At 36.2% G+C, this 11,607-nt stretch overlaps 1 protein-coding gene across 3 annotated transcripts; it reads left to right on the forward strand.

Annotated features, from left to right (window-relative positions):
- Positions 1-5,618: 5,618 nt before the first annotated feature.
- LOC140881189 (uncharacterized) lies at positions 5,619-11,340 on the forward strand. 3 transcript variants are annotated; one of them, XM_073286302.1, is made up of 9 exons: positions 5,619-5,794; positions 6,361-7,366; positions 7,648-7,766; positions 8,580-9,428; positions 9,503-9,809; positions 9,950-10,115; positions 10,368-10,479; positions 10,561-10,785; positions 11,124-11,340. In XM_073286302.1, the coding sequence occupies exons 2-8, from the start codon at positions 6,572-6,574 to the stop codon at positions 10,676-10,678; spliced, it is 2,466 nt and encodes an 821-aa protein (XP_073142403.1). In that variant the 5' UTR covers positions 5,619-5,794; positions 6,361-6,571; the 3' UTR covers positions 10,679-10,785; positions 11,124-11,340. The 3 variants fall into 3 exon arrangements, with proteins under 3 accessions (XP_073142403.1, XP_073142405.1, XP_073142404.1); XM_073286304.1 differs by having other exon boundaries at positions 10,374-10,479; XM_073286303.1 differs by having other exon boundaries at positions 6,372-7,366.
- The last annotated feature ends 267 nt before the right edge of the window (positions 11,341-11,607 follow it).

The following is an 11,607-nucleotide window of genomic DNA, read 5'->3' on the forward strand; positions in this document are numbered from 1 at the left end:
TATCTTCGGTTCGAGTTTGTAACTTGGAAAGTGTATTGATTTAAAAGTATCGATTCGTTCGTACTATATTCTATGGAATGAATTTGATCTCTCGGCCGGTCTTCTATAACATGCATGATTATAGATATTAATCGCTATCTAGCTATTATCTAATGTATGTAAATAATAAATGTATTTTGAAAAATGACAAATTAACTCGTAAGATTAATCGATGTTATTGTGTCGGCAGGGCCTTTATGTACATTAATTTAATTCCTATAATTCTTTTGGTCTTATCATATGGCCTTTATGCACGATTCGTGTCTGCCAAAAAAAAATATATTAATTTCATTTCAGTCCTTATCTTCACTATTCTTCCATCACGCTTTCATTTTTTTATTTATTTTTTTTTTGTTCGACTTTAAACACGATTCATGTTTGTCGAAAATGGGGAGATATTTATATGATTTCTAGAAGAACGTTTTTAGATTTGCCATGCATTAGTGGTACGCACTCATTACTCACTCCAGATGGAGACTCAATTTTCGGAGATCGTAACGTACATGTAGTGACCCTTATCAAGATCACCTACTAAACAGAACTTACACATGCAATTAACTTAATCAAGTAGTAAACCAGAATAAGTTGCGGAAACAATAAACATTAATACAATCCCAAGAAAAGGAATCTGCAATACCCAAATATTATACAACCAAATCGAATAGTGTATAAACCCAATCACAACAGAAATAAAACCCTAGGCAAAGCTCCAGCTGGCCAACCACTGCCTAGCCCCTCTTGGATCCACCCGCCTCATCCAATCGCAAACCTGCCCCATGAAATAGGGTGTTCAGAAACACAGAGTACGAGACATGAGCATAAAACGCTCAGCACGAGAATATGAGTATACATGAATGCAAGTGTACCGATTACTGACTAGAAGTCAAGAATCGGATAACAAAGACAGACCGGGCCCCGGTATGTAGCACGTTGTGCCGTCGCTTCAGGAGGTGACTCACATACCAAAATACTAGTGGATACGCCGGACCAAAATCGATGGAAGTTCATCCACTAACAGGATAGGGTAGAACCCTACTAACAGACATCTCAAAAGAGATAGCTCAAGATGCATATGTATGCAGCATAAAATCATGTCATATAAATCATGCAGTCACATAATACATGCATACTCAGTCAGGATATCTCGAACAGTACTTTCGTACCTCAAATGCTAGGCGCGCTCTACCAGCTCTAGGTCTACGCATATAATCCGCACTACAATGCCAAATGATACTAATATCATTATAGTGTTCTAAAAGCTTAACTAAGCTATTGCATACTCCTAAATATTTTTAGGAAGCAAAAGCTATACCTGCGTCCGTCGTCAGCCATTTGCTGTCACTTGCCTCAAAACTAGGCCACAGCTCCGCTACGACGCCTCGACCGCTATGCCACTTCCGGATTCCCAATGGGACGCCTAGAATGCCCTAGATCTAAGCCAGAAGGCTAAGGAATCGAGAGAAGAGAAGTGAATGGTGTGCCTGGAAATGAATCTCGGCACCTCTATTTATAGACATCAAACGGAACGTTCGTTCCTCCATCGTTGCGTCTGTTCGCCATCGTTGCGTCCAAGCGTTAACATCAAGTGCATAAGCAGTGACGCATTCTAGCTGGCACGAACGTTGCGTCCGTTTCTAGAACGTTGCATCTGTTCTGCCTGACCCTCCGGACCATATCTAATCATTTTGGGTCCATTTCCGGGCTGCTAATCCATTTGAAATTCTTTTAATCATGTTAATTGGATTAATTAACAGTTACTCACTAAATCTGGGTACAGGCTACTACAGTACATCACTTGTACGTACCAAAAACCCCATAAAACATTTTGCAATAACAATTAATATTAATAATTAAATTACCCAAGATATATATGTGTGTGTACGTATGAATTATATATTAATGGTGAGCAAAATATTAATTGAGCGAAAAATTAATTGGAAGTTGAAACCCGAGGTCTGATATTATTATATATTTACTTTTTTTTGTGTGGAGAAACTCGAATATTAATAATAAGAGAGATGAAGACATTAAATAATAATTTCTCATCCGAATAAAAGGCAAAAGCTTGAGACATAGTCTGACTAATAATATTGTCGTGTTCTGCTTTCTTCACTTCAGATTGCATGTTCCTTCAGTTTGTACATTTGTGCATGGATTTTAATTTAATTAATGTCTCTCTCTCTTTATTTATATATATATATATATATATATAGACCTATTCTATGCTGCATCGGGTGAAATTCACCTGGTGCAGCATCTGCCGTCCAAACAGCCCGGACTCCACATAATTATGTGGGGCTCGGGCTCCTATTCATGGGACCCGGCCCCATGAACGGCCCAAATCCACCGGGTGGATCATAGCACTTCCCATATATATGCGGATAACAGATATATGAAGCATGGCCAGCACTGCAGTTGCACAAGCTGCAGGAATTGAATTAATTATTGGGAAAGAATGAATGGATATATAGCTAGTTACTTACGTACGTTCTTGTTCAATTATTACTTTTGAGAATTACTTTTACACTTATGAAAGACAATATTATTGATTTGTGTTTCGACAATATTTAATTTAACGATACATAGGTAATGTTTAGGAGAGCTTTTAGAAATCATTTTTCAATTTGTTTTTTTTTCAAATTTTTGAAGTGCTTTCAAGAAACTCTTTCAAACACTACAATAGAGGGGTCTCGAATATAAAATCTATGCCAATGTTTGACACATAACTGGTATGTTAATGTGAACTAGAGCATGTATATATATATATATATATATATATATTATTTGAATTAATGATTAACTTGATCGATTTCACGTACGATTGAATGGAAATTTAATTAAGAGCTAGATTACCCAGATTAGAGCTATCTAAACTAGTGGACCAATAAAGCAAGCAGACGTCAAGTCGAAATGGTGACAGAAGGATGTGTCACCTAATGCTCCAGCACTTTCCTCCCAAACTTATGTTTTTGTCCTAGCTAGTCCCGTATATATTTCACACACATATGTGTGCATCATGCATGAATTGTGAGTGTGTGTAATGCATTAAAGTTTCATAATTAGATTCGATTGATGTTAATTATTTTCCTACTTAGTCACTTAGATATGTATTGAGTTCGACAGAAAAAGGGCCATGTGCCACGTTTCTTTGAAATGATGACTGATGAAAGAAAGACTACTAAAGAAGGGGTACGCACATATTTGAGCCAAACGTTGAATTTTAATAAAACAGCATATATCTGCGTCTTTAATCATTTCAAGTAATCTAGCTAATTAATAATATTGCTTATATATTTAAAGATAGATCAAGCTAAGGGTTAATCTTTTTATATTAGGTAGTACCCACTAATTGCGTTATTATATATTACTTTGTTATGGTAGTCGACGTTGATTGTTCGTGAAGACATGGTCTGCATAATGTACGTATATAATGAGAGCAGATTGAAAGTTGTACGTAAGAGATTTTCGATCGCCATATATATGTATGTCGAATTATTTAAAAAAAATCGATAAAATGAAAGTGATCGTTTCCATCGCCTCCAACTTAAAATAAATAAATAAATATATATATATATATTTCAATGAAGAAGTTTTGATGGAATAAATAAGCAAAAGTCTCCGAATATTTATATGAAGTTATGAACACATTGTAGCCATTGAAAGAAGATATTGCCGTTTTTCTGAAAGAAAAAGATATTGTATTAGTTCGGATTCCGAATTTAGTTATATATATATATAGAGTTTCGATCAAATGGATAACTACAATGGGCGCCTTTTTTTGTAATGGACTGGTCATAAAAATTTGTACTTAAGCCTGGAGGTACAAGGTTCGACTCCTGGGAAGGGCAAAAAACTCACTACCAGGAGTGGGGAGGTCGTGAGTGCGATGTCCGTCGAACATGCGGTCCGAGCACATGCTATAGACTGGGAAGGAATGCGGTGGAAGGACGTGGATCGTTATACCCACTGATTTGGACCAATCATGAGGTACACGTTGCCCACAGGGCACTATCCCAGGGGCGGAAGCACATATAGGTTTTTCAAAAAATTAGGTTTTGGTTTCTTGAGAGCATATATTTCTTAATTCTTCTCTTTATTTTTTTTTTGTTTTAAATCTTTGTTTCATTTAATCATGAGATAACACATTTGATATCAATGTTAGAAATACTAAAATTTATTGTAAAAAATGAAATTAGCATTGTTAATTTTTGCGTCTTTGATTATTTTTGTTTGACTATTTCTATCTGTTGAATAATTGGTCGAAAATATTTGTGGATAACAATGTATTTTTTACTATATTCATGAATCATAATGTAATTTAATTGATAAAGATATAGTAGATAGTGTTAAATAAACCAGCAGAAAATTGAATGCAATAAATCTCGTTTTATCTACCAAGTTTTATCCAAAAAACTTTACAGAACATGAGATGCTGCAATTTAAAATCCAATTTGAGCATTTTGATCATGTTCGACAACTTTCTTATATGAGAACTCACTTAAAACTTATTTAATTATTTAGATCTTGAGAGTGGTTTGGGCTTAGTCCCTCTCGATCTTGTTTTTCTTTTTTCAATTCTAATAATATCTCTTTTTTTTTTAAAAAAAAAAAAGTCAAAAATCTATCCGCCTGTATTTACGCTTTCAGTTTTTTTTCTGTTGGCGTGATCCTGGCTCCGCTCCTGCACTATCCTGTAGACAGCATGTACAAAACCATTATTATATATAGATTAAATTGATCCATCATGGTTATAGCTCCATGAAACCGTCTCACAAACACTTGATCTAAAATCTTTTTGTAAAAAAGTTTGCCGTTACTATTGAATGAGAAAGTGTTTCTTAGTTTTAAATTAAGCCTCGAAGCACTCGAGTTCCAGAGTAATAAAGCAGATATCTTTTTCTTTTATTTTTTTTCTTTTTTAATTCCGAAACAAAAACAAAGAATTGATGATTATTTAAAAATAGTTATCTGATGTGGGACTTAATCATCGCGTGCTAATCTATCTATATCCAACATAAAATAGACTCATAAGTTATAAAAATAATTAAATTAATTTGTAATATTCGAATTTTGAAGAGTCATTTATGCCTAAAATAATATGTAGTTGCGTGCTTAAGAAAAATTAATTAGTTGATACATGCATGTAATTTGGGTGAAAATTTATTTATTTTTCAAGTATTGTCCACAAGAATAAAGTCAAATATCAATTTGATCCCTTCTGTAAAGTCAACGTCGATAATTGTAAGAAAAAATTCTGTATTTGTTTTCGTAACTTGCATGTTTTTCATATTGTATCTATAAAATTAATTAATCCTCTTATTTACATATTTGAAATGGAAATAGGATCGTAAAATAAAATTGAAATCCATTAATGAAAATTAAAAAAAAAAAAAAGAAGGGAAAAACCAAATAAATGACCCACGTTATAAAAATACCTACCACAATCAATGGGCAGTGGCCGCTAATTAAAGAATTCAGGGGTTATTTCGTAATATTTTAAAAGAAATGGACTGCAAACAAAAAGTATTTTTGTTTTAAGGGGCAAAAGGAGACTTAGACGTTGGAGTTACGGCAAAATTTCCGAGGTCAGATAAATCAAGGAAATGACGCCGCTGACCTGAAACGTTCCCTTGTTTGCCATTTTCATTCAAGAATCTCACTCTTCTCTCTCAATGAATTTGCTCCTTCACTGATTCTCTCTCCCTAGATTGCAATTGAGTGGGAGGAAACTGGTCTGGATTATTTTTGCAGGAAGGTATGACTAAATTTCTTGTTCTTGATTGCAAATATCGGTGAAAAATGTTATTTCTTGATTTTTTTACTTCTGTCTGATTTTATTACAGATAGTCAATGCAGATTTAATGCGTGTGCTTAAATTTTTTTTTTTATGCGAAATGTTTAGTAGTTGGTTTTTTTATTTATTTATTTATATGGTGATTAATTGTTGGATTTTGATTTTGGTGGGATTTTCCTTGCAAAGAGGGATTTGGGTTGTATTTTGTTGATTTGTTGATTTAATACCATTTAAATCATCCGACCCATATGGAATTTGAAAGTTATATCGAGTTTGAGAGTGTCGGAATTCAAGTGTTGGCAGTTGCTTTTCGTACACCTTTTGCTTTGGATGAATAGACATTAGTTAGGGACAAGGTAGATCTGCAAGTCACGGCCTTTTTTATTTTGCTTTTAATAAAGTTTCGGTTTTGTAGGTATATAAGATTTTGTTGTTAAAAAGGAAAAAGATATTTGTGAAATCCCGCCGGAATTGTTTGACCTTTTGGCTTGAGATCTCATTCATATCGACTAATTTATGTTTTAAAGGTCTTCTGCAGGCAGTGATTGGTCTATGCATTAATTCTTGTGTTGCACTGTAATCATGGACACGATGATATGAAATGGCTTTCAGGTCAGGTGTACCGTAGAACGGTTTTGTAAATTATATTCTGAATTTCTGATTTATAATCTCGAGGACCTAAGAGACGTTATCACGGCTGGGTTAGTTATTCTCGTTAAAAGCAGTAAAACTCAAAGTATGGCTGTCGCGGGATTGCGCAATGTATCCGCATTTGGCCCTTCTTTATTTGTGGAGTCCCAGTCTTCGGGGTCGAACGTCTGGGAGGAACCACAAGTTAGGCCCAGTACTAGGGCATCGTCACTGTTACAAATGTGGCGGGAGCTTGAGGACGAGCATGTCGTGAGTCCTTCCTATAGACAAAGGCACCAGAGAAGCAACGGTTCAGATTCCGACTGCACAAGTATTGTAGCTTCTGTTGGACAAGGGAGTGACAATGGGGATGATACCTCTGAATATGCTGATGAAACTGAGAATCATGGGATGACGACACATTCAGAGACGAATCTTGAAGATAGTGACAGTATTATATCGGGACAATCTAGTGATTTGGGAGATATAGAACGTGAAAGGGTGAGACAAGTTTTTCGGGAATGGATGAACAGTGGTGCTAAGGGTCATTCATCTGATGGATTTCCTCTGAACAATAACACGGGAGAACAGTGCCTCGGTGAGAATGTTCGCGAAAGAGTTAAAATCATCAAGCAATGGGTGCAGACTGTTGCTCGGCATGGAAACAATAGCGAATCACTTAGAGATGAAGCTGCCGAAGTTGGTTCTCAAATTGAGCAGGTGCGTGATGGGCTAGTGATTACTTGTCCTCAGACTGCTGCTCGAAGGCCTGTACGAAGATTATGCGGTAGACAGACACTTCTTGATCTTCTTTTGAGGGCACAGAGTGATAGGAATAAAGAACTTCAGGATTTATCTGAACAGAGGCCGGTGTCAGATTTCGCACATCGCAATCGCATTCAGGTGAAATATTTTCTGAATAGAGGCAAATAATGTGGAAAAAATTACGAATTTACATTGTTGTGTACTTTTAGATGTACATGAAACTGATCTTTAGTTCATAACCAAAAAACGGCTTTATAGATGTGACGATTAAGGTCATTTGATGTGTGCTAGATAACTTTAGCATCAGATATTTTATTTTTCTGTATTTTCTGGTATATCATGCAACTGTTTGGGATGATTTGATTGCATCCGTAAACAAGAATTATAGTTCTGTCTCATTAATCTTTGTCCTTTTGCAGGCACTCCTAAGAGGTAGGTTTTTAAGAAATGAAATATTGATCACAGACAAGAGACCTTCTTCCATGGCTGCAACTGAACTGGGTTTGCTGAGGCAAAGAAGTACAGTTTCTGATCTCAGGTAATTAACTTAGTGTTACGAATTTTTTCACTTTAATCCGTGTTTTGTCCCGTACTTGCCTCTTTTGAATATGCTCTCTCTTTGTTAATATAAGATGCTGATAACCATTCGTGAACACACATATTTTAATGTGATATGCTTGTTCGTGTTGAAAAAATGAATGTGATCTATATAGCTAAAGAGATTATTTTGAATTAGTTAAATGTAATTGGGATCCACCAATATAGTTTAGATTTTGATTTTACTTATTTCCTTGTAGAGTTTTAACCTACATGATGTTTTGTATCTTTTCTTGAGATAACATCAATGATACGCTCGCATTATCTATTTCCTCATGATGCGTCCACAAAAATAAATGTTGTAAAAATTTATGCTTGGATTGAATGGAGGTTTGAACAAAACTCTAAATTGAATTTACTCGTTTCGTCGTATTTTCTGTATACTTTTTCAAGGGGTGGTCATGTGGTGGGAATCAATCGTCTTCTCTACCAACTTTTAGCACCTCTGTATAGCTTGTTCTATTTCTATAATGCAAATTGGATTACTTGTCAATGGCGTCTATTTAACTGATTCATTAAAAAAAGTATTGTGCATCATCTTGTTGAGTCTTGAGAGATGCTACGTGGAATTTGGGGCTCAATTTTGGATAATAGGCTGTAGCTGAGCATACTCGTGTTATCCAATGTTTATGTCTTCAGTGTAAACAAGCTCAGTTAGTGGACTTCATCTCTTAATCTTATTAAATTATTTCCTTTTTGACATTTTTTAATTCAAATTTCTGTACTAAGTTTCTATAATAATCTGTCGTTGCAGGGAAGGATTCCTCTCCAAATTGCACAATTCGACTTCCACTCCAGGGAATAGTGCTGAGGCTAGTTCTTCTTTAAGTGATGAAACTAATGGCGAGGCGGAGTCTACATGCATCGGAGGGACAGCTTCTGAGATTCATGCTGCATCCGTATCAGAAATAGATGCAGATGAAAACAGAAGTCGGCATGAATTTGCATCAAGAGTAACTGAAGTAGAGGATTCAGTTCTGGATCATGATGGAATTGCAGAAGTATCTCTGGGCATTGGAAGTGCTCATAGTCCGGAGCAGCAGACATTTGACCTTGAGGCCAGTGAGCATAGTAGTCATTTTGACCAGAACAATGCCGTTGTCTCTAATGAACCGCCACTTGAAAATGTTGACATAAATTACAGTGAACTCGTTGAAGTTTTTCATGAACATTACGAACCAAGAGGTGATGCAAGTTATGTTCATGAAGTGGCTGACAACACTGCTGATATGGAACGAAACACTAATGAAGAATTTGGTAGACAAGATGCTTTAACTATGGAGGAAGAAGCTCAAGACTCGGAAATCGGGATTGATAACAACTCATGGCATCAGCTAACGGGTGTCACATTTACGCAATGGACAGATGCTAGCAGAGATGATACAACTGCAAATCAATGGTTTCAGGAAATATCTGATTATGAACAAGATCAAATTCAAGGGTCGCATGAAGTCTGGCCAAATCACAATTTTCAAGAAGCTGTCGATAGTTGGTTGGATACGCCGACAGGTGAGGTCAGTGGATCTGTTGGGAGAATGGGCACACTTTATTTCCCCGACAATGATAATGTTCAAAGCATGGAACTTAGGGAGCTTTTCAGCCGGTAAGCGAGTGATTTCTTGTAGTCAATCCATGATATCGTTTAAAATATAATGTTGCCTTTTATTTCTGCTGCAGGAGACGTGTCTCTAGCCTTCTTCGAAGTAGTTTCCGTGAGAGCTTAGACCAGGTGCTACAATCCTATGTGGAAAGGCAGGGTCATGCTTCTGGCGATTGGGAGCTGGGCACCACGTCATCTCCAGCTTTGATTGAGCCAGACCAGGAACAGCTTAATGGGGAGCAAACTTTGGCTCCATCTGATGGCTCTGAAATTAATGAATTTGATCCCTCACCAATTCATATCACCGCAGCCCAGCCCGTTTGGGATGAGGAGTTACCCGATGCAAATTGGCCCCACGTCTCCTCAAATCAGCATATGGGAACTGTAAGTTCAAGCATCATGTATTGTAAAACTGGCTTTGTGAACTTAAGTATGGTGTCATGTCTTTGATTCTTTCGATTGTTAAGTTTTTTACCTTGCTTCATCCCCATTTTTCAACATCTTTTCATGTGTATGTGCATCAGGAGTGGGAGGTGATCAACGAGTTGAGGATTGATATGGCTAGGCTCCAGCAAAGGATGAATAATATGCAGAATATGCTGGAAGCATGCATGGAGTTGCAAATAGAGTTGCAGCGCAGTGTTCATCAAGAGGTTGCTGCGGCTTTGAATAAATCAATCCTCTCAAGAGGTGAGTTTTGGTTAATCTGACTCTGATATAGTTGGCGACTGAAAAACGGAAAAAATTGAAGGAAAATAATTACAGAAAAATTACACAGATGACTGAAAAACCTCCTCAAACCAAAAATCGGGAAAAACACTAATACACAAGTACTTTGATTCTCCGTCCTCTTTTTTCAAGTGTACAAATATTTATCGCCACACTGTTTTGTCTCCCCTTGTTGTGACTATGCTTTGGCGACACCATTGGATGCTATCGCAGGGGCAGATTCATGGGAGATCAACATGTTACACCACGAATCTAAATGGGATTTTGTAAGAAAAGGAATTTGCTGCCTGTGTCGTGAAAACAACATTGATTCCTTATTATACAGGTAAAAAAACAGGATTCTTCATGCACTTGTATCATATGCTGCGTCGTCAATTCTTTAAAAACGAGCATCCCTATTTTACAGATGCGGACACATGTGCACCTGTTCCAAATGCGCAGAAGTTTTGGTCCAAGGTGCTGGGAAGTGTCCAATGTGTGAAGCTCCCATAGTTGAGGTTGTTCGAGCTTATTTCATCCACTAACGGGAAAAGAAAAACAGCATAGATGTATATCATATAAATAGGTGAAAATGGCTGGAGTAGAACCACGCAAATTGTAACTAGAAAGTTGACCCATCATCTTCAAACAGGTATATTACCCTTTTTTACCTCACTATTTTCCAATCCATATTTTGCTGTCATCGCATCCTCTAAATTAATGGATCTACCCCTAGCTGGTCCTTTTATCTTTTGCGTCGGGGGGAGAGGTTTTTCACAACTGTGTCTCGAACTCAAGATTTCATTCCAAGAACGATGGGTTATAAGTCATGGTCCCTAGCTGGTCGTTCTAGGTGTTTGTGTAATGTGTTAATTGTGAGTCCTCGGACGTTTGTTCAACCGAAAAAGCATATGGATTGTGTTGGGTTATGAAGCTTATCATCTATTCCCTCTAGCCTAAGACCATAGTTAACATGTTTTTCATCCACAGATGGCATCTGAGGCTTGTTCCATAAATTTATGGAAAGTAACTCAAACTGGTTAAAGGAGCAGAAACGCAAGGGTTCCGCTGATTTTTGTGTGGGGTTACAAAAGCTTCAAATTAAAGATTAATATAAATAACGACTAAACTTTTTGTTTATTTATTTGTATCTACCTTTTTGTACTTTGAGACATTTGAATTTTGAAAATATTTATTAAATTAATTATTTGTTTTCTCAGTGGCCTTATTTTTTAAAAAGATTCATCTGAGCAAAATCCTGAATTCTTATCTTGTAGCGAGTCATCTAAAACAATATTAATATAATGAATTAATTATGTTTATAAATGACGCATCAGTTTAAAAAATCTTAGCAATGCAGTCATTCAAAATAAAAATAAAATGTAGTATTCTTATCAAACAATAGTGAAATTAGCAACTAAGTTGGTAAAAAATAGTCATTGAATAATAAATTATTAAATAAATAAATTTGCGA

The sequence above is a fragment of the Henckelia pumila genome, chromosome 2 (genome assembly GCF_033568475.1).
Source record: "Henckelia pumila isolate YLH828 chromosome 2, ASM3356847v2, whole genome shotgun sequence".
Classification (NCBI taxonomy): domain Eukaryota; kingdom Viridiplantae; phylum Streptophyta; class Magnoliopsida; order Lamiales; family Gesneriaceae; genus Henckelia; species Henckelia pumila.